The 24,062-nt window shown below is 45.4% G+C and overlaps 1 protein-coding gene across 2 annotated transcripts in view; it reads left to right on the top strand.

Annotated features, from left to right (window-relative positions):
- LOC149371645 (WD repeat-containing protein 55) overlaps nucleotides 1-7,695 on the top strand; it is a 55,275-nt gene extending 47,580 nt beyond the window's left edge. For both annotated transcript variants that reach the window (XM_089565890.1, XM_089565889.1), the window contains exon 7: nucleotides 7,354-7,695. In XM_089565890.1, the coding sequence (XP_089422016.1) occupies nucleotides 7,354-7,555 (202 nt within the window). In that variant the 3' untranslated portion in view covers nucleotides 7,556-7,695. The remainder of the gene's footprint in view (nucleotides 1-7,353) is intronic.
- Nucleotides 7,696-24,062: the final 16,367 nt, after the last annotated feature.

The raw sequence follows: 24,062 nt of genomic DNA on the forward strand, positions 1-24,062 counted from the left end.
TTCCTTAGAGCAGAACCCCCCAAAAGAAAGGCTGAAGCTGGATTGTAGGCTGCTCTAGTTTAGGTTTTGCATTGCACTTATCATTAAGCACCAGGTGACTGATACACTGAAGTTTGATACGGAGAGAATTGAGCATGCTTTAAAGAATGGAAGTAGCCTAAAAGTGGTCAAGGGGAAACTAGGCATGGGCAAAAATCAGATGTATGCGTTAAAAGACAAAAAGAACAGTGGCATTAGCAATATGGATAAAATAGTTCAAATCGACGAAGAGTTCTACACAAATCTATGCTTAGCCAATGTGACCAGGATGTTCACGAGAGAGGCAGTAGTGAACAGCAATTCAGCATCCCACCAATAACAAAAGGGGAAGCAAAGAAAGCCTTAGAAGCAATGCAAAGGGGGAAAGCAGCTGGTGAGGATCAGATAACAGCAGATCTGTTGAAGGACGGTGGGGAAGGACAGTTATGCTTGAAAGACTAGTCGCCCTGTGTACACAATGCCTTTGATCTCGAGCGTACCGGAAGCTTGGAGGAACGCTAACATCATTTTAATCCGAAAGAAAGGAGACTTTAAGGACTTGAAAAATTCAGATTACTTGGATAAGCTTACTGTCCATTGCCTTCAGGGTACTTGCTAAGGTGATCGCTATTAGAGTCAGGACAACCTTAGACTATAATCAACCAAATGATCAGGCAGGCTTTCATAAAGGCTACTTGATAATAGGTCATATTCACACTATCAGTCAGGTGATAGAGATATGCGCAAAATATAACCCCTATATATAGCCTTCATAGATTTCGGAAAAGCATTTGACTCAGTGGAAACCTCAGCTATCATGCAGAAATTGCGGAATCTGGGTGTAGGTGAGCCTTCTGTAAAAATACTGGAAGATATTTATAACAGCTGCACAGCCACTGTACTCCTTCATAAAGTCGGCAATAAAATTCCAATAATGAAGGATGTCAGGCAGGGAGACCGAATCTCGCCAATGCTATTCACCGCCTGTTTATAGGAGGTGTTCCAAGGTCTGGATTGGGAACAGTTGAGGATAAGAGTTAATAGAGAATAGCTCAGTATCCTGCTTTTAGCCGATGACATTGCCTTGCTGAGTCACTCAGGGGATGAATTGCAAAGCATGATTAATGACTTAGAGAGGCAGAGCAGAAATGGTGGGTCTAAAAATAAATGTGCAGAAAACTAATGTTGAACATTCTCAGAAGGGTTGGGCAGTGAGATGCTGGAAGTGGTAAGGGAATACGTCTACATAGGCTAGGTAGTTACTGCAGATCAGGATCACCAGTCAAATATAACTAGAAGAATAAGAATGGGGTGGAGCGGTTTTGGAAGGTTCTCTCAGATCATGAAGGGGAGATGGGGGATCAGATCACAAAAATCGCAAAAAAAGTCGATTTTTGAAAAGTACACTTTTTGGTATCTCCAACACTGTTTCTATGTTTCACTGAAATATTTGACCCAAAAATAAACTTTAAGTGCTCAAAATAAATATATTTATCGGCATCTACACATAGACAGTCTGTGCTAGCCCAGAACTTTCAGGCTTGTTTTCTCGAAAGTTTGTTTTTAGTTTAATATGTTGCTCGTGGAAAGCGTAGCACAGCAAAGCAATGGTTGCATGGATTTTTGCCCCGTTTGTTTTGTTGTGATCAATGAAATGCGATCTGCGCCAAGACAGTCTCAGATTTACCATTTAGGCTCGCATGTTTTGATTACTTGATAATTAGAGCATGATACATTCTAAACATAAAAGAAGGTGCGTATTTTGTGCTTTCTAAAAAGAGCAGAGAAATTTTTTTAAAAAATTAAGAGTCTTGATTTTTACCACACTTCTTAGTAAATATTAAAAGCATTTACAGACCTGTAGCTTGTTTTTTTGTCATGCTAGGCTTTCCACAAGCAAGGAACATAGGGACAAAATATAAACAATGATAAAAGGGAAGCTACTAAAGCTGTCATTGTGAAACTTTATATCTGATTGTTTGATGCTGTTTTAAGCCAGTCTGGCAAATTTCATCACTCTAAGTCAAAAAACAGAAAAGTTTCCATCGATCCCCTCATCCCCCCCTTAATGGTAGTTTACCAATATCCCTCAAGAAGAAAGTATACAACAGCTGTACCAAACTGGTGCTCACCTATGGGGCAGAAATGGAGACTCACGAAAAAGGTTAAGCTCAAGCTGAGGACAACACAGCGAGCTGTGGACAGGAAGTTTATAGGTGTAATGTTAAGAGACCGGAAGAGGGCAAAGTGGGTGAGGGGACAGACTTGCGTTAATGACATCGCAGTCGAAATGAAGAAATGGGCTTGGCCAGATCATGTAATGTCAAGGCAAGTTAATCACAGGTCGTCAGAGGTAACAGAGTCGATTCCAAGAAAAGGCAAGCATAGCGGGGAGTGGCAGGAGGTTATTAGGGATAGGATGGTCACAGCTGGCACTGGACAGGGACAGAGATATGGGAGAGGCCTATGCCCTGCAGTGGGCGTAGTCATGCTGGTGGTGATAGTCATTTCGAAAAAACGGTTAGCATGCAGTGAAATTAAGGACTGGAGAAAAGGATTGGACAGTGTTAAAATTGGTTACCCTTTCTCTTGCTTCACTCTTTTGTGCTTTATCTACAGCGGCCATTGTGCTCTCCACATTTGATCACTGCAATTTGGGAGAGACACGCTCGATGGGCTTTTTGGGTGAAATGCCAATACATTATGTGCTCCAGTGCACAAAACGCTTGTGACGTGACTAAAGAATGTCTCGTTTTTCGAGAGATGGAAAACGATGCTTGGGCTGGTAACAATTGATAGACAAGCGGCAGCCCACAATCAGGTTGCCTGTTTGTTTTCTGCGTAAGTGATTGCGGTTGATTGGCATGCACAATTGTCCCTGCATTTATCATTTAATGTATTCTTGATATTTCGTTTATATGTGAATGTGTACCTTTTATTTATTTCTGGATAACGCAACACTTTGCTCTGAGTCGCTTGTTGCGTACTGGCTGCAGTGTGCATAAGGATGAATGCTGCACCGCCCTTGTCACTCGCTGTCACGCGTTTTGTTTTTGCTTTCTCTGAAAAGAAGGCTTGCGTGACGCATTGCTGTGTACAGGGGGCTTGAAGCCTGCTTTTCTTTTCTGCTCGATGTACGGCGATTTTGGGGGTGTTATTTATTTTTTCTTTTTTATTTCTCTGTAATGTTCTTGTCTTCGTTAGTACAAATCTTGAGTTTGCTCTCCCCTTATGTAATGCCCTCAGGCCTTTAAGGGAAAAATAAATGAAATGAAACTTCGACTGACTTTGTCCTGAGTGGTAAGCGATGAATGATAAATTACTTTGAATTGATGCTTACTTAAGAGCAGAACTTTCTTAGAGGCCACAGCCAACTAGAAAAAATACAGAAGTCGTGTTTGCAGGCTTAGAGTGCTTTGTGTACCACACGAGGCTAAGAAGACAGGCTTGCAAGAAAGAGTAGAGGTGGCTGTTGCTATGTTCACCACTTGTGGCGCAATAGAGTGCACTGCCAATTTTAAAATGACTGCACAGTCCACTGCCCATATTCCAACTATCGTCCTAGCTTAGATTAGACCTTATGCTGAGCTGTACCTGCTGCGAAAGCCTGGATGATAGCCAAATGAGAAGTTTTGTGTTTTATTGCGCAAAGCATGCATCTGGAGTTTATGGTGCTGAAGAGCGTTTCCAAAATGTGTGGCAGCACTCAACTGCATTTTGAAGAGTAAGTGTACAAAGAAGGGAACAAATTCACTATGACAATGAAAACACTGTTGTCAGATATATGAACACAAAAAATGTGAACTGAAGAGGAATGATCACGCATCATTTATATGCATCCTAAAGATAAAAGTATGGCAAAGGCAGACAGATTTTATAATGTGTAATACAGTCGTGCCTCGTTATTTGGACATTTTGGTTCCCCAAGCAAAGTTGGCCATACAACGATCCATCCATGACAATGAATCACGTAGAAAAAATATTTTAAAAAAAATACGCCGTGTTTAGGGTCTGCTTTTGTGCGTAGTAATGGTCACTGAAGTTGAAATTAGACACAATTTTGGTAGACCCCAAGGCTATTAGGCACCATTATCCTTGAAATAGATTGACATGCCAATAGTGACGGGTATGATATACCTGAGGGGCGTCTCATGGCTAGATGTCATAACTCCTACTACGACAGCTCACATCCCATGACACCATGGCTCATTCGGCTGACCGCTGCTGAATTAGGCTTTTTACATAAAACAGACTGCCACAGAGAATGTTTCCTTAGAGCCATTTGTGCAGTATTGCGCAAATGGCAAGGTGCTTTGACTCGGCAACTTTGCACTATAAAGCATGAAACCAGAAGGGAAAAGGGCTAGCTGTCAGCCATTTCAACATTTATACTGCATATATCTGGTGTCCTGCAATCAAATTGCAGAAAATGATACATCTGGTTGGGGCAGTTGAGATTTTGTTCTTATCATCGTGAATATTAGCGTTACAAAAATACATGGTCCCCAATGTACTTTGTGCATTTTCTCATTGTCCGGATAGCAAGTCTCCATATTAACAAGGCTTAAATGCATTGAAGAAGTTTCGTCCCCAGAAAAACTGTCCATAATTCAAGTCATCCGTATTGACGGGGTTGTATTAACGGAACACGACTACAGTAGCCGACCGATATTTCAGACTCCAATAATTCGGACTAGCGTGATATTTCGGACTTAGCTGAGGAACCGTCGCGCACCTCATAGAAACGTGTACGTTTTCACAGCCAATATTTCAGACTCTGCGGAGTCTAAAATTAGAATTTTCGGACTAAAATAGACGCCAACAATATTGTGGTGATCGTTTTTCAACCGAAAGTTTGTTATTTCGGCCTAATATAGACGCGAGCGGGCATCGCTGTCACTACCAACCCGTTTGCCGCCACCGTGAAAGGCGCCATCTTGGATTTAAATGGAATCGGCTCGGCAAGCGCAATCGGACTGGCTTAGATAGGCTTGTCTACTTGTTCTCCATTGTCGCCATTCGAGATGATGAGATGCTTTCCATTGCTATCGAGATGGCCTACAAAGGGCACGCGATCGCATTGAAAATGGTACTGCGGGACAGCTGCAGCGTCCACCGTGGCTTGAACGACGCACCCCGCAGTGCGGGGCAGCAAACGCGGTAGACGGTGGTTACCCATGGGTTACCTCTCTGTTTTCGCAAACGTCATTGCCCCATGCAAATTGATTGTTCTTGCTTCGCGCAACAAATGCATTCATTCGCGGCATGACCGCGGCCGCGTCGCACTATCTGGTATCATGATGTGATAGGGTGCGGACATGAAGAAAGCACGGCTATGACTCAGGTAAAGTCTAATATTATCGCTAGTGGGTGGAACATGGGAAGCGATGATTTTCACAATTTTGAAAGCTGGTTTTTTTGCAGAAAAGTTTCTTTTTTTAAGTTCGCGGATTTTTCGGACTGTTCGATTATTCGGACCATTTTTCGGGTCCCGCCGAATCTGAAAAATCAGGCGGCGAGTGTATATATGACAATATAAATCGCATGCAAAAAGAGAAGAAATGACATTAATTGTTGCAATTCTTAGTACATGTAAGAACGAAAATAACGTCAATGAATGGTCATGAAATATGCAATAATTATTGCTACAAATACACAGTATTAATAAACATTTCACAAATGCAACCAGTGCGGAGGCAAAGAAAGGAGGAGTCAGGTGTGCAGGATCTGTCTGACATGAAGTCCACCAAAAAGCCATCTGAAATAATTTCCCATACTTCAAGAGCTGTTAGCTGCACACAAAGACCGCAGTGTTACTTCACAGGAAAAAGGGTTGCCTTCACTGCAGCTTAGGTGCCAGATAAGATAACAGCATCTACTCTGTCACCTCCGCTTATGCCCCTTGTCTATGTACTGTTTTCTAACCAGCTAAATCATACAGCCAGCAGCCAAATGACTTTGATGCAGCGGTCAGGGATGATGGTTTACTGCTGCGAATACACCATCGTACGGAAAATGCATTAACTATGGTAACTACGACTGCAGAGCTGGCTAATGCAACCAGACATGCTCGTCAATAGTACCAGTGGCAATGTGTTGCCATACTCGCTGTACTACTGTCTGGCAGTGCTAAAACTCCATAATTAAAGCAGTCATTGATTTCGCATTGAATATAAAAATGATACCATGTCAATCTGATGACCTCATGCACTGCCGATGCTCGATTCTGTGTTCTTCTCATCTTCTCAATGCGGCACGCCTTTTTTCACAACGATCTCTACATGGAGCTGCACGGCACCCATTGGCTGCCTACGGAGTGAGCACCAAAATGGTGGATGCCATAGCAGATGACACAGTTGTCTCCACCCTGTACGGCAGCTGCGGGGACTGCATGCATCAAGGCACTCTGGGAGAGAGAGCTCCCCCTACCCCGTTTAACTGGCCTTACACCTCACATGGCATTTTTACAGCGCAGCTGTTATGTTCCCGTTGGTGGGTTAAGCCGCGTTGCCATTGCCTTTGCCGTCGGTGTAACCGAGCGCGTGGGGGGGGGGGGGAACAGAGTGAGAGGAACACGCTCCCCTTGAGACCAGTTCTGCCGGTTGTACCGACCGGTTATCGCTGGAGTGGTGCGCGCCGCATGCGCCGTCATTACCGTCAACCGTTCCCACTGCATGTGTGGAGGTAGGATGGCTAGGGTAGGGGAGGTTTAGTGTGCAGTGGCATGCGCACCTACGCGCTGCGTCCTCGCAGTTGCGCCATGCTCCGCTCCATTGGCGAGTGGTGCTGTGAAATGTGTTGCAAGCGATAGGTTGTCTGCATCGGTCACACCACTCACAGCATTGTCTTCCTAGTTTAAACCGTCTGCTTATGAACCAGCCATTGGTGCAGCAGGTTGAACGTATCTCTATCCATTGCTCTGACCACAAATCCACCTTCATGGCATTCGATGTCTGGGAGAGGAGCGTTACTTGAAGCAAGGGCGTCTGTGGAAAATAAAGAATGCTTTGTAAATGTACATACATGCACATATCTCTCAAATTCTTTACCTCAGTATATCGCAAAATCAAAACACCTACAGAGCTGCGCTCAATTTTCGCATTTAGGAGTATCGTAGTCGTCCTTGGAATTTTTACCCTCTCCACATCTCCAAAGAGGCAGTGTAGTCTCACGGGAGAAATGCGAATTAATGAAGTTCAAATTAACAAGCTTTCACCTGCCATCTCTCTTGAGAAGTGAAGTTGTAATAGTTTTTATTGACTTTTGCTGTCTAGTTTGCTTCTACAAAACATTGAACTGGCATGGACTTATAGTGTAGCTGCTTTTGTTTTCCAGGGTGGCTAGTGTTCTACCCAACAAGTGCCTCGGTGTGCTGGGCTCACATGGTCATTTCCCAGTCGAGAGCCTGTCAGTGTCTCGTGACGACCAACTGCTGGCGAGCTGCTCACATGACCAGCGCGTCAAGTTCTGGGACATTTCTTCCGTGGACAACCTCCGGCCACGCAGCCAGGACTTCTTTGCTGGCCTCGAGGCATGATGTGGCAGACTGTTTGCCTTGCAAACAAAATGCTTTGACTTAATGACCTGTCTTAGGATTGGTCAAAACAGTGTGCTGTTTGGCAGCCAGGCTTGCAAGTCTGTCTCTCTCTGTTACAAATAAACAGCCCTTTTAAAGTTTTCATGGAAGCCTTCCTGCAGCCATTTGTTGCATTGCCGATTGCCAGTTCCGTTAATTGGCAACAGTAAGTGCCACATGAATAATGCTTACTATTTAAACCTTACGTATTTGCTTACGTTCAATAGTGTTTCACTTAGTAGTATTTTATTTCCTTCTATGCCTCATTCTAGCCATCAATGCTTTCGTATTTTTAAACCACAAAATTTGGTACTTGCAGCATTTTTTTAGTACTGTGAAATTGTTCGGGCTCTTAAGGCATCAGAGCAGTAGTTTTATAACCGGAGCTCTGAAGTGATTTATTTTTTTTTTTCTGCACTGGTGTGAGAGTGAACTCCCTTACAGTCATTGCATTAAGTCAGTTGACCTAATGCAAAAAAGTGTTATTATTAGTAGTAGTGGTAGCAGTTATAACCGCGCTCAAATGACCACTGCACGTATTTATAACAACATAGAAACACTGTATACTCGAAGCCATGTGCATGTAGCATGATGGTTTGCACGCACAGCGCACTGCACTAGCGGCCGGGTGGGGCACCTGGCCTGATATCATCTGAAGTAGCACACACTGAGTGTTAACGTCATGCTTGCTTACTCGTACGCACACAGGCTTGCCGCTGTTCTGTCGCGGACACGTGCACAGCCACAGAAGTGCCTTGAGATTGTCCGGGATGATTCTCACCACCCAGTAGACCGCTAAAGCGATGTCGCCTGCCTTCTCGGTTGCTTAGCCCCCTCGCTGTGATTGCTTGTTGAATGAGTTTAGAAAGCACTTTTCATGGCTCGTCTGTGTTGCTGCAGTCCATGATCTCAATAGCACATACCTTGCGCTTTTTAGTGAACAACCGACTGAAGGTGCAAGGCTGCGTTGCCGGTTGCCAAAGAGCTCCACGACCAGTTTCCATGACGTAGGACAATAACAGCCCTCCAGTTATTGTCCTGTGCATGCGCACTGGCATCCCATTGTTCCCCTATGCCCCTAACCGATAGGGTCACCCTATTCTAAAAGTCCCTACTATCTCATCGCGTAGCGTCCTTTTTCTGGACTCCCTGTTTCTGTATCATCTCTTCTCCTTCTATTTTCTTTTCTGTAGCAGGTAGGCCTTGTGCCTCTCCAGGTGCCTCTTCGGCTTGTTCCTTCTCTCATTACCTGTATCGGTTTATAGATTATCTCTCCAAATAATAACAATGGCATTGTGCCGCACAGGAAGGCTTGTTTCAGTCAACTTGAAAGAATCTGGTTGCAGCTGCTGAGAGACAACACCGGACCACCAGTTGCCATGTTCCATTCGTGACTCGTGTTGTCATGACTAAAAATGGCAGGCACTGGCTTCGGTATCGAAAGCAGTGTTTCCCATTGCCAAGAAAGCATAAAAAGAATGAACCACGGAAAAAAAAAGAATATGGCTGCCAAATACGGCTTCAGCACTGTTCAAGGAATTGTTGTTGCTGGTATATTTGGTACAGGCACCTCACTCCCCATGCCTGCATACACGAAGTATTTAAAGGGACACTGAGGGGAGCACTATTAATATTTTTTTTACAGTAAAATCCGATAGTTCGGCATGTCATGGCTTTGTTGCCACTTGGCCGGCAGCGAAAGATGCATTTATTTCTAAGAAATTTGGATTCGAAGTTGAAAAAGTTTTTCCCGCCGCTCTGATTCAAACTTGGGATTCTCCTATGACGACACAGGACTAAGTGACGTGAAACATGACGTGCGCATGACGTACCGCAGACTCCGTGATTTCTGGCGGCCAGCAGTGCGGCCTAGCAGCAGCCGAAAAGAAAGCTACCGCCGGCCGCACGTTGAAGGCATCTATCGGCTATTGCGGCCATCGCTACAGTCGCTTCGATTACGTTTGCACTGGCGTTTTGCCAGCGTTACGATGGATCTCGTTCTCGAAGTCGTCAACGAAGTTCTCGCAAATAGACACCTTTAGCATACCGTGTACCTTGTTACCGCTAGCTGAATACCGGGAGCCCGCCTACCGCCGGAAAACAGGCGCTGATTGGTCCCGATGTTTCAGGAGCGCACGTAGCTGCCGGGCACGTGGCGCCATCTGGCGACGTCAAGGAGATTTGCACATGCATTGGCTGCGCCTCAGTGATTTGTGGCTTCTTGGGTCCTTGAGTTGCTAGAACCAACACTGCTTTGTCCTATGACGTCATCACACTTGTACTTGTGAGTTTGGCCTGTGGCGGCGATACCTGTATTTTGGTTCTTGCTGTTTTCTACGTTACAAGAGCTTTGTTGTCAGTATGAGTGGCGTTTTTGTAATCAGGAGCTCGTATTCTGTCGATACAAGCCAACTTCAATTTCTCCTCAGTGTCCCTTTAAATGTTTGCATTTACCTCTTTCTTGGTGCCTAGTTGAATCGCTAGTCAAGGAGGGATATAATTAAACTTGCATGTCCTGTTCTTTTCACATTGTGCTAACATCTTATAATGCAGTAACGATCCTTCAGTCATAAAATTAAACTTGCCATATTAGAGTGCGGCTCAGAATACCGTATTTTCCGGTGTATAAGACGCGTCTTTTTTTCAAAAATCTTGCTGGTGCGTCCTATACAAGGGTGCGTCTTATATGCGAATTTTTCGTTTTTTTTTTTTTGTGAGTTCAGAAATTACTCAGGTTCACGTTCGAGCTTTTTTCGCCGAAAAAATATCACTACCAATCATGCGGTTGTAGCATGGTTAATACTTCAATATGGGGACCACCATGCGCAATTTTTTTTTAGGTGAACTTTATCACGAAACGAAGAGGATGATGACTTCCGGGATTATAAACACGTGGCCGTTTCAAAGGCCCCAAGCAAAAGTCATGTGAAATGCCAAAAGATGTCGACAATCGAGCTTCTCGCCATTGTCAAGACAAGCAAAGACAAGCCGGCGTTTTTTTTTAGTCACCCATTGCAACTTTGTTTGCTCCGTGTACGTAGTGCGAATGTTTCAGCCGTGTTGACTCCAGAAATGAACGCGCATCCGTTATGATAGTGCATCTTCAGTTTCAGTTTATTTCCCACAACAAGTACAGGGCATGCATGTACGAGGTGTGGTGAGGGTGACGGGATAAAAGCTGCGTCAAGGGCAGCTTGACTGGCCCCGTCTCCCCGAACAACATGGCAGCAAGCACGACAGTTCAGAAGGACATAAAATATATATGATGGTAAGAATAACAAGGAACAATTGGAAAAAAATATACGAACAAGATAAGTGCAAAAACAGTGAATGAGTGCATTAGTTAAAAAATACAGTCAAATTTTACAGTACAGGTTAGTTAATGATGTCGAATAATTTTTTCTTGGTTAGAACCCGCAGCTGCTCTTCCGTTAGCTTATATTTGTTTAGTGTACTAGGCAGCCTGTTTCGAAGCATCTGGAGACCGTAGTTAGTATACGTGGTCGCGGAACGTGCCAATGTTCATGGTGGCGGGTGGAGCGAGATGACATGTTAATCTGCAAGTTTGCAACGGCTCGTAATGTTGTTATATTTTTATGGATTTCAGATTTCAAAGATGCCAGCAACTGGCGCTCATAAAGCGTAGAAATTTTAGTAATCTTGTATTTAAGGAATAGGTCGGAAGTGTGGGCATTATATGGAGAGCTTGAAATGGCTCTAATTGCATTTTTTTGTAATGTAACCAATCTATTTAGTGATATCTTGGTGCCATTACTCCAAACCAGATGACAATATAATAGATGAGGTGCAAAAAGCGTGTTATAGAGCATTAGTTTTTGAGGGACAGGTAAAAAATGTACTTTTCTCAATATACCTAATGCTTTGCACAGTTTAGTTTGTATGTTTTCGGCATGAAAATCCCATAGCATGTTTTCATCAAAAACGACACCCAGGGATTTTGCTGATGAAGAAAATTCTATTTCAGTATTATTGAACTTCAGTGGATTAATGCGAACATTTGTTTGTTTAGCTTGAAAGAGAACTACTTTTGTTTTGGAACAGTTTATTTTTAGGTTATTAGCTCTTGACCATTTACATAGTTTGTCCAAGAATAGGTTGGCGGATTTGACAAGGTCATTTGCATTGCTTCCTGTAAAAAATGTACTGGTGTCGTCGGCGTATATAACATAATTTATGGTGCTATCTAGAGATACAAGGTCATTGATGTAAGCATTGAAAAACAGTGGGCCGAGAATACTCCCCTGAGGTACGCCATACTTATTTTTTTGTAATGAGGACATTTCATTTCCTATACATATTGCTTGATGTCGATTTGTCAAGTAACTTTGAACCAAATTAAAAGAAATACCACGAACACCATAGCAAGACAGTTTCTCTAGTAGGATATTATGATTGATTCTGTCAAACACCTTGGAGAAATCCACAAATAGTCCTAGTTTTAGTTGCTTCCTTTCAATATTATCTAAAATTAATTCTTTTTGGTGAAGTAGAGCTGTCTCAGTAGATCTACCTGTCCGGAAGCCATATTGCGATGATGTAATAACAGAGTTAGCATCAAAGAAACCAGTGAGTCTTATAAAGATGATTTTCTCGAGTGGTTTTGAAAATATTGGTATTATTGATATTGGCCTATAATTTCCTAAGTTATCTTTTTCTCCACTTTTGTACACTACTGTCACTTTAGCAGTCTTCAGTTTCTCTGGAAATACACCGGTATACAAAACTAGGTTGTAAATATGGGTTAGGTATGGGGCAATAAGGTCAATGACAAAGCTAACCGGCTGCATTTTTATTCCATCTATATCCTCGCATTTGCTTCTCTTCAAAGCATGGAATAAATTCAGGACTTCACACTCGTCAGTAGGGTTAAAAAAAAACGGAATGTTGTACTGGGGCAGATAGATATCGCTGGGCGTCGGTGTTGTAAGGACTCTCGACTAATGAGAGAAAATAATCATTGAATTTTTCTGCTAGAGCTTTTCCCTCGTACTTTTGGCCATCTATTTTTAATTCCAAAGTTCTTGTCTGATACCTGGAAGGTAGAATTGAACTCAGTTTCTTCCATGCTTGTCTAGAATCCATAATTCCGTCAGATACGTGTATAATAGTCGCGTTTTGCATGCTTCAAACACTTGTTTAACAAGTTTCGGTATTTTCTAAAATCTTCTAGAACTTCAAGGGTCACAACTCTCAAGAAAATTGTGATACATCCTTGTTTTAACCTTTATCATTTTTAGTAATTTATTAGTCATCCAGGGCTTTCGTGCCCGTTTGGGTTTCTTTACTACTTTATATGGAAAATGTTTCTTGTGTATTGAAGAAAACAGTGAAATAAAATGGTCATGTGCGTCATTGGGCGAAGAGTAACATAGCAAGTCATGCCAGTGTGTGATAGCTATTTCGTTTCGAAACAGCTGAAGTGTATTTTCTGTAACATCCTGAATGATAAAACTTTGCATGCAATTTTTTGCGGGTATAAGTTTCTGATCGGCAACCAGAAATATAGGTAAATGATCACTAATTGCTGCTGTTACAGTACCACTAAGTATATTATTATCAAGAATATTAGTAATAAATAAGTCAATTGCCGTTGCACTATTTGCAGTAACGCGTGTAGGGGTTTCTACAACGTTGTAAAATGAATGCGACTCAAGGATCATTAAAAACTCTTTTTGTTTCGCGGTGCAAGAGAGAATGTCGATGTTAAGGTCACCACCAAGAACCATTGTGTAGTTACACTGATTTACAGAGGAAAACACCAAATCTAAATAACTAAAGAACTTGTTTAGGTCACCTTCGGGTGGCCTGTACATGACAGAGAACACAAAATTGCCACTCTTTACACAAATAGCTTCATAATGATCAGTTGACAGTGATAAGTCACTCATAATTTCATAGCCATTTCCACATTTAAGATATAGACAAACACCACTGCCGCGCTTACATTCACGGTTCAAAACTAATGGGTTGTAACCATTGAGATGCATAACATCACTGGTGTCACTGTACCACGTTTCAGTCATCATGATGACTGTGAAATCAAAGTCAAATTGTTCTAGAAATGCACAAAATTCATCACTCGTATTTCAGGCTGATTGCATATTCAGGTGCGAGAAGGTAAGGGTTTCGGATGCACTATCATAACGCATCTGAAGATGAAGGCTTCGAAGGTTTTAAGTAAAAATAAAATGTTGTTATGGACATAAGGAGAGTTCTTTCATTTTTATGCGTAGCATATTGCAATCACTCAGTTCAGCCCTTGGGCGCGGCCGGGCAGCCACCAAACCACATGACGTGACGTCACGACAGCCGGAGGAAAAACCGTAGGTAAAGATGATGGCGATTCTTGGTGAGAATTGCAACCACAGTAAACAAGGAAAAAAAAATAAAGAAAAGAAAAACAAAAAAAACGGCTGAGCATGGTGGCGGTTGCCACCGCCCCGTTTCAAAGGGGGCGCTCCTATCCATCCATACGGCACGGAGGAAAAGCTGCTGAGAAAATCGAGTGCCGCGAAGCAATACCTCGCGCAAAAAGACCGCGCAATATGCAACGCATTCTTGGCTTAACCAAGCTAAGCCTGGGCATCTTTTTTTTTATCCTTTTTTGCTAAAATGTGGGCGGGTATGGCGTGAGTGTTGCCTTTATCGATCACTTAGCGTTGCTTAAAGGTACGGTGAATTTCGCGATGGTCGCACAAGCATATCTAATTAAGCCTCACTAGCCTAACTGGGTAAATTGGGGTGTGTCTTATACACGGGTGCGTCTTATATATCAACGTTTTCAATAACAGCCTGCTTATATGGCGAGTGCGTCTTATACAAGGGTGCATCTTATACACCGGAAAATACGGTAAATATGTTCTTGCGAATGTTGGGGGACCCCTGCTCTGTACAAAAAAGGGGAGAATGTGAGAATCAAGCTACCCTTTTGCAGTCTCTTTGAAACTCGGATACGAGTAAGAATAGTTTACTTTTTGTTTTTTGCTGATGAGCTACAGACGGGTGTTGATGAGACAAAAGCCACAATTGTACCCTTTTGACAAATGTCCTCCACGCGTGATCTCTAAAGAAGGCAGCAACCGCGTCCAATGTTCACACAGGGGCTGCTCTCCTTTTAAGGCGTGGATTTGGGCGTTTGTTCATGGATTCCGCATTAGAATCTTCATCGTCAGCATAACACGCCACAGCGAGAGCAGAGGAATGGACAACCAGAAGGTGGCTGTCATGGGAGGATGGGCTAGCAGTGTAACACGCCACCTGCCAGCAATGGCAGGTAGCGTGTGAAGAGCTGCGCTTAAATTTCGCATTTCTGACAGTCCTAATCATCTGTCAATTTTTCGAAGAGGAGTGCAATGAAGGGCGACTGGCGTATCACTCCCCGCGCTTTTATTTTTTTTTTTTTTTGCAGAGCAGCGGGTGAAGACAAAACCTGTGAACCACACTTGTGGGAAAAAAAAAATCTTTCTGAAAGCCATCTTTTCCATAACAAGGCCACATAAATAACGCAATCCTACCTTGCAAGCCAAATTAGGCGCCTGACTCGCTGTCACAAAATTCGGCGCATTTTGGAAACAAACAAAGCAAAAACAGCGCCGCGCGCACGGCGTCTCGCCGGCGTGAGCCGAACGGGGGAGAAGGAAAACCCCCGCTGAGCCTGAGCTCTGGCTCTCTCTCCCCTCCACCTCCGCTCACCGACACGGCGTGCACGGAGGGAATGAGTCATCCATGCCGAGAGAGAGAGAAATAACATTTATTGACACCCGTCAAAAGGTTGACCCGGATCCGAGTCGCAGCTCGGTCCCAGCGGAATCTCCTGGATCTCGGCAGCGGCCAGGGTGAGACGGATGACAGTGCGTTGTTCTTTTTCGTCCTCTTTCAGAAGCAGTGCCTCCCAGGACTCAGCAGTTCTGTAAGGCTCTCCAAAGCTAGGACATTTCCATATCATATGGACCATGTCCGCTATGCCCTCGCAACGCTTGCACCTGGGGCTGAAAATCTCCGGGTGCCACTTACTATAGAGCTGCGGGTTTGGGAAAACTCCAGTTTGAAGCTTGCGCCACACGACCTCTTCGCTTTTAGTGAGTTGTCTATTCGGTTTTGGAAATGTCGCTCTGCCTAATTTGTAATGATTTAGAATTTCTTGGTATGTATTAGGAATCTCATCGAACCGTAGGGGCTCTTCATCTCGCGAGGGGGATGGGGTTGCGTATGAGACACCCCTGGGATCCCGGAAGGTAGCTAATCTTCGGGCCAGTGTGTGCGCTTTCTCGTTCCCCCTCAACCCCTGGTGCGCCGGTGTCCAAATGAGCGCGACCTGTTCTGCCGGTGGTGGGGCACCAGCCAGCACTCGTGCTGCTACAGCTGAAATGCAGCCCGCGTCAAAGTTTCTGATCGCTGACTTTGAGTCACTGACAATAATTTTGACCTGTTTTTGAGTTAGAGCCAGCGCAATGGCCAGCTCTTCCGCCTCCGTTGCGGTCGAGTTTCGGGTGCTGCAGCACGCTACCGGGCCCTCGTTTTCCCTGGTTGTTACCGAAACGCGCCCCGTACCGTCCGCGCATTCTGCAGCATCTGTATACAAGACGTCCTGTCTGCCATCAAATCGGGCTTGCAAAGCTACTGCTCTATCCCTCCTCCGGCTCTCATGGTAGATGGGATGCATGTTTTTTGGGAGTGGAGGTATCTTTAATTTGTCTCTAACCTGTGTAGGAACCTTTTCAGTACGTCTGGAGCATGCTCGTGGCTCATGCCCTAGCTTCTCCAGAATGGTTGTGACCGGTACGGCTGCGCAACAGTCTCTGGTATTGCGAGGTTGTTGCAGCCTCAATGAGCTCTTCGAGGGTATTGGAAACACCCAGTTCATAATCCTGCTCGTCGATGTATTGGGTGGTAAACCTAGTGCCGTTTTTATCCCTTTGCGAATGAGAATGTCGAGTTTGTCTTTTTCTGCCTTGTGAAGCCGCAGATATGGCGCCACGTAGACTATCCTACTGATTACGAAAGATTGGACTAGCCTGAGGAGGTTAGCTTCTTTCATACCTGCATGTTTGTTTGCAATCCGTTTCAGGAGTCTACAAGTTTGCTTGTGCTGGCCTCTAGCCTCTGAATAGTTTCCGAGTTCCTGCCGTTGGCCTGAATTCGTAGTCCAAGAACTTTAATGCTTGCCACCGTTTGTATAATGTTACCGTTGACCCTGAGTGTGATTCCCGGGTTATATGGTCCGTCCTGCTTTATACGCGGACGCTGGGGCGATCGCATTGGGGGGAGGAAGAGCGCTTCCGATTTTTCGGCTGAACACCTTAGCCCGATCGGTTCTAAGTACCTTTCTGTAACATCGATTGCTCGCTGGAGCGTCTGTTCAATTTGGCCGTCACTGCCCCTGCACATCCACAGAGTCAGATCATCTGCGTATAATGTGTGGTTCAGCCCCGGGATTTCGTTCAGTTGTGCGGGGAGGCCATGCCGAAGATTTCTCTCGAACATGCGAATGGCTTCTACTGCTGACCGGGGGAAAAGGGCGTAGCCTTGCGTGCACTAAGATACGTCCCCCTCGCCCGTCGGCGGCGGCGCCACGCCAGAACTAGCCCGAACCTTCTCGAAACGTCTCCCGACTTTAACCAATGAGGACGCGCGGCCGGCGAGAGAAAGGAAGGGAAACTACACGGGAGATGCTGCGTGTATGTGCGCGCCTACTTTGGCGCGTATAACAAACAGACGTGAGAGCGAGCCTATAAAAGAAGGACGTTGAACGCTGTCAAATTAGTCCGGACCGCCGTTGAAGCTTCATCGAAGCGCGCCCGTTCGACTCCCGGGAAAACACCAGTCGGCCAGCATCGGACCAACGAGGCAACGTTCGCCAGTCTGCGGGACGGCATCGTCGTGGAACTCTGGTCGTCGGACTGCCGCAGTGCCCGGTGAACAAATTGTGTTTTATTTGTTTACCTCTCTCTCTTGTGTTGGTGCACTTTAGGTGCAATATTGCCTTTGTACTGTAGTCTCTCTTTCGAGTTTAACTTTGCACGCGTTGCATTGTTTTGTTAATCACTTTGTATGTGTTTGTACTAGTGATTGTGAAATCCTCTGTATCGTCTCTTTGCAGTATAAACTTTGTTTTGTTTGTGAACCTTTGGCTCCGACCCATTCTCTGGCTTGCGACCAGCGAAAGCTGGGCACCAAACGCCCAAAAACCTCTTGTCACTTGGTAGCTGGTCTCCGCTGAGCTTGCCACGCTGAGTCGCTACGCCTGCTGTAGCGCTGGACAAAGGAAGGCGCGAGTCAATGCGCTGGGTCGCGTCTACAGCAAATTAACACAAATCTGCTATAGAGGCGCAGCTCACCACCCTGACTGCAAAGCCACCACCATTAGCGTAATTGACCAAGCACTGGATATGGTCGCGACAGCATTAATACCAGCCACCACATTGAAAGCGGAAAAAGCATCGAGAGCACCAGCCTTTGTCTCCAGTCCCCCAGTGACGCCGCAAGCATCAGCACAGACTCGCAAGCAGCTTGTCGAAATTACCGCAACAGCTTCGTATCCCAGTACGTGGCCAGAGACCTCAGATCCTATGTCACCACCTCATCCAAGGTAGTACTGGATCCCTGGCCATGAGGCACTTCCTGGCAACCGGTGCACACACGCTGTTGCCCGCACAAGTGCCATCCAGCTCCAGGAACCAACATCCACCGCACTCCCTCTGCGGAGTCATGTACCAAACCAGCATGGATCTACTCAAGCATCAATGTTTGGCCCAGCAGAGACACCCACAAGTGACTCAGGGGAGACGAGACGGTCGCCTGGCGACAGCACAAACCACTCCATATACTCATCATATACTCATCAACAATCTATCTCGTATACGCTGCCAGTGCTATTAAATAACTTAAAGAAATGTTTGACCCTTTCCAGCATTCAAATACTGTTATTAAGAAATTTTTTCTGAACAAGTTTGTGTCATGACGCTGAATGTATTTTTGTGTTGGTACTTTTTGCTTTTTTTTTTCAAGGTGTGTTATTTTCTTTTGTGCTATAATGTATAGCGCAGAATTTATTGCCGCTTGTCTGTTGCAATGCCAGCGTGAAAAAAGGGGGCAGGACCTCTGTCAAGCTTCCGAGCTTTTAGTCCTGTCTCCTTCTCTAATATAGAGAAAATAAAATGCTGATTGATTGATTGATTGATTGATTGATTGATTGATTGATTGATTGATTGATTGATTGATCTGCGCTTCCTGCACTAACTACACCCCACACTTTACCCTAACATATTCCTACACTAATGAATAGCGTTACCTGTACCATACCAGCTGAGTGTTATCCACCTGACCATACCAACTGAGTGTTAGCGTTACCTGTACCATACCAACTGAGAGAACTCTCTTCTATCGCAACCATGCCCAATGGGAAGCTGTGCTGTCCAGCTCAGACCTGGACAACGAGTGCAAGCTGATGGACCGGGCCAGTCCGACAGCAGCCGCTGCAAGCACCAGATGCTGGGCCCCACGCAGACAGCGCAGATTTGCTTATTGGACCCAATAATTGTCTTACATCATCACCATCATTATCATCATAATCATCATCGCGCAAACCTCTAGGTTGCCAGATGAGTTTGGAGAAACACTGTAGTCTTGGTGGACGCAACCCACCAACCGTGGTGTGACGAAAGGAATGCAGTGGTGGGAGAAAGGAGAAAGAGGCGCCATTGTCGTGGGCTTCAGATCACTTTCGATGTTTAAACTCCCCGAGAGTTTAATGTATAGTGAAGTTGCTCAACAACTCTGGTAGCTTTTGCATTTTTCCCACATCGAAGCGAGGCGTCGTGGCGAGACTTGTTCCACATCCTTGGGCTCAAGAGCCGAACACCGTAGAAGACGCTATCAGAGTGGTGGTGAGTTCCGACGGCGCTTATAATGCTGACGCAAAACCATCAATAAACAGTTGCATATTGTTGGACTTGGCATTATCATGATCCTATAATGTATTGTGCGGTAATAAATTTCCAATAGTGTGAGAATGTGTTTCCGCAGTGACTCTCTGTAGCCTGTACGTAGCAGAGCACACAGCAGAGCTTTCATAGCATTTAGGCTGGCTCCACTTTTTGCAGGGTATACGGCAAGGAACTGGAAATTTTTTGTTTAGGCTTTAGTGCACATTCATCATGCCAGGGTTTACTTTATTAGCCCATGTGCACGAATTCACTACAGTCTCTAGACAACCCGGAAAACTTGTCGACATTACGGAGGTTTTGTGCGCTCACACTAATAGCTTGCAGCACAATGGCGGAACAACGTTCCGCACTCCTACAACTGACCAATAAATGTTACAAATCGGTGCCCTTGAAAAGAGAAGAGCGAAATATGCACTCAACATTTATTCCACTTGCAAAACTTGTGGCAGTGCCAGCAGTCTAGCTGAAATCTGCCAAGATTTCCCAGAATGTTTACAACATCGACAAGCCGGAATTTAGGGTATATTTCATCTCCTATCCAAGATTAATACGAAACCACATGAACAACCTGGCCACAAAAGCTACTACAAGCGCCACATGGTATACTTTTTGGTGGTAGACGCAGGGTCAAGCCAGTTTCAAGAACCGGCCTGAATGGCACGCTTGAATGATCATAGTATTTTGTCCACAGCACTGTTGCAGGTCATCATATCAGTTTTAGCCGACCTGAACAGTATTGCATGCAAATCCCCGCGGAGCGCTCATAGTCCAATTAGCTGACATCGCTTAGCAATGCTGCGATATCACAGAGCAAGACTTGGTGCATACCCATCACCAACTACGGGTTATCAAAACCATCTCAAGTACGTGAACCCTTCAGCAATCTGCGGCTTGCTTACTTTCAAAAGCATACAGTAACGCGCCTGCTAACAACTCTCGGTAGTGTTAAAGCAGTTTTCTAAATCTGTAAAAAGAAATAAGATATACGCAAGTATTTCTCGCTAGTGCGCGATTGACAGCAGTGTTAATAGAAAAAGAAAGTAATGAAAACAGAATTAAGTTCTACATCCAAAATTGAAGCGTAAAAGTCTTTTGAGAACTGCCGACCACATCCCTATGTTCACAGCATTTGACACTTCTTTGTAGAGTTCATTGCGTCTCCGGGTTGGCAGTGAAACGCTTTGACGAATTCTGGTATGTTCTGCAGAAGCAGGTCGCACAAAGCTTTGCCATTGGTGCCACTGCTGCCATCACAACCGATGTAACACAGAGCGATAAAGAACAACTGAAGACCACTGTACTTCTCCAACCCGAGCACCGCGTTATCCAAAGCAGGATCCTCCATCTCGTAGGCGTGCGCCACAACTCCAAAGCTAAAAACTTCTGTCAGCAAGTCTTCGATGTTGTGTATGCCACTGAACGGGCCTGTTTTTATGCACTCTTTGGCCGACTGAACTTGTGACGAATTTTCTGAGTTGAAATGAAGAAATAATTTCCCCAGTGCTCTGGCAATCTCGTATCCGAGGCCGCCGTAGTTCACAGATGAGGGCAGCTGGGAATCGAAGAGTGGGTAGGACAAAGCGTACGGCATCAGTTGGAAGTCTTTGTCTTTGAAGGACAGGAAAAAGTACCTCAAGCTGTACAGGGCTTGCACCGCACGGTCTATTTCTGGTACCTTTTTCATGTGCACCGACTGTTGCCAGTTCCACACGAATGAGTCAGACATATCTGGTAGCTGGCCTCGAGCCAGGGTGTCAGCCTCCTTGATGTGCTGCTCGAAGTTACGGAAAACCATTTCATGGAGCCTTCTGATACTGGCCTCAGTTATATTCTCATCAAAAGAGTTCCAGTTGGAAAGTAGGCGGAAGTAAGAATTAAACACTGACATGGCAAGTCTTTTGGCAACAGCAAGTGCACTGCCTTGTAGGACATCCGTGTTATATCGGTCAAATGGGGCGCGCATTGAGAAGAACATAGCTTTGGCTAAGCAAAAAATTTTGTGGTACATTTGCGCCGTGCTGTAGTCTTGGTCGTAATAATTGAATATCAGGTCTTTGTTTGCGAAAAGAGCCGCAACTTGAATAATACACCAGGAGACTAAGGTATGGAAGGAGTCGGAGCCGTTCACTCTCCAGAGGCTCAAGATTGTCTCCAGATAGTAGGGCGTTGTGGTTGTCTGCAAAACACTACTAGCCAGGCTGATGTTAAGTCTTTGAAGCGTCTCTGTCCAATGATCTTCGGTTAGACCCACATCTGACGCATTCAGGAAAATGTCAACACGTTGCTCGTCAGATATTTTGTTATGAGCATGGGACAGTTCGCTCAGTGCTGGTTCCTCCAATGCCTGATTTTCCTCGTACGTTATTGGCAACGTACCTTCGCGTTGGAAGCGTTTCTTGAGGAATTCGAAATACTCTTCTTTCTTCTCGGTTGTCTCCAAGTGCTCGTGTTTGGCCAGTACGAAACGGAGGAACTTGCCGGGAACTAGCGTAATCGCTCCGCCGCTGGGTTCCACATCAACATCGAGCAGCACATCCCATCCCAGCTTCAGAGAGCTGTGAAGAAGTGTGTACAGCACGTCTGCATCCTTGGAAGGCTGCGGCCACATGATGCCTGCTTCTAACAGCGCCCCCTTGACGACAGAAAGCTCGTCTTCTTTACCTTCGAGCACATCGGCGCAGCTGCGGTAGATGATGGCCGCTCGTTGCTCCTGGTTCTGTCCCGTCTGTGGCACGTCGATGTTGTTCAGCGCCGTGGTTACCTTGTCGAGCATAGGCATGAACTGGCTCACCCAAACGTCGTGCTCGTTTCTCTTCTGCCAGCCGTCGCAAACAAAGCGCGTGAAGCTCTTGCACGGGTTCACCGATTCGTTGATGGACAGGAGGAGCCGGGCCGCGTAGGCGACACAGGCGTGCGTCTTGCATGCAGTCGACAGGGTCTCTGGAGAGTACCAGGCGACAATGGCGATCGCCAGCGCTGCGAGCGCCGTGAAGACAGTGGCGGCAAGTGCGCACAGAATGAGCTTCACACGCGTTGCCGGCTTCTGGGTGGTCTGGAGAGAGATAAGAAAAAGCGGCAGGACGGTTACCACTGTGTAACGAGAGATTTAGCGACAGCTGTTAAGGTATTTATATTTTATGCAATGTTGAGGTTGAGAATATTTGAGTGACTGTGTAGTTCGAGAGCGCTGTATTTAGTTTTCCATACATGCTTGTGTTTCGGCTAGCTCTTCTCTCAGTCCTGTGCTCTAAAGTTGCACGGCGCCACCGATGACCCTCTCCTCGAGCTGCACGTTTCACAGCAGCTGCTGCAGATGGACCTCACTACAACCACCCCCCCAGTTGCGCCTTCTTACGCTCTGGCCATACCCTCCTCTTTCTACGGTAACCATCCTCCAGATGGGGATTCGTCCGCTCTCACCACACCCTCCTCCTTCCACGGTAACCATATTCCCGATTTTTCCGACGGAAACTACCCACTGCATGGTTATGTATTCCTCCACTCACGTGATGCCCTCCTTCCGTAGTAACCATCCTCAGAGCGGTTTTCATGGCAACATACCCACCGATTGCCCCTACCTGCGACTACGAAACCCAGAAACGGGTGCTTAGAGCTGGTTCAAACCTGTCAAAACTGTCATTGGTATTGAAAAATGCACAGAACAACGGGACATATTTACTGGACTAAAAGAACAATACTTTTTTTCCACGTCGACTCAGTCCTTGTTCTTTGGGCTTGTAACTGTTTCACAAATTTACTACACGCCGAGCACGTTCATGTCAACCATGGCCTTTCCTCCACTTAAGCCCGACCGTGTAATTTCGTGTAACGCTGAGGCTACCGTTTAGTGGGTAGCTGAGACATTATAATATAACAACTCTTTCCGGATTTCACTGTTTTTGTTCTTCCCATTTTTTTCTAATTGGCTGAAGCAACACCACGTTCCCCGATCTCAGGGCATTTGCCCACATCAAAGAGCGAACGCGGGGTGTGGTGGTGTTTCTTCCGCTAATGGCAGGTATATGGTTAAAAATTGCTAATACAAGCGCTTAACTCTGGGTGCCACAGCTGCATAAATGCGTTCCCATTCACCCTCTTCAGAAGTACCTATGATCTACGAGGCTGTCTTCACCTTCGCCTACTGCTCCGTCCTGTTGTTCGTCATGCTTTGTGTTCATTTGTATGACATGAATGGCTTATCCTCATGCATATGAGGCCGTGCATGAAGTGTAAGCTTGTAAAGGCAAGCGTGGCTTCGTTTTCCTAATGGGCGAGCGTGGACATTCGTTAGGAGCCAGGTGACGCTCTGCAGTGCAGATTCAAAAGTGCTGGCATGAAGTGTGGCCCCAAAATTGGGTCCGCGAAAATCTGGACTGCAATGGAATCGGATTAAAATCACTGTACTACACTGGACCTGTCCACATTATGGCCCAGCTGCTTCTGCGTTCTGGGGAGATAACACCGAAGTGTACAAATTTGTTATGTTTCAGTCGCTAAGCGCT

This window comes from Amblyomma mixtum, chromosome 1 (assembly GCF_055824585.1).
Source record: "Amblyomma mixtum isolate Tamu chromosome 1, ASM5582458v1, whole genome shotgun sequence".
NCBI lineage: Eukaryota > Metazoa > Arthropoda > Arachnida > Ixodida > Ixodidae > Amblyomma > Amblyomma mixtum.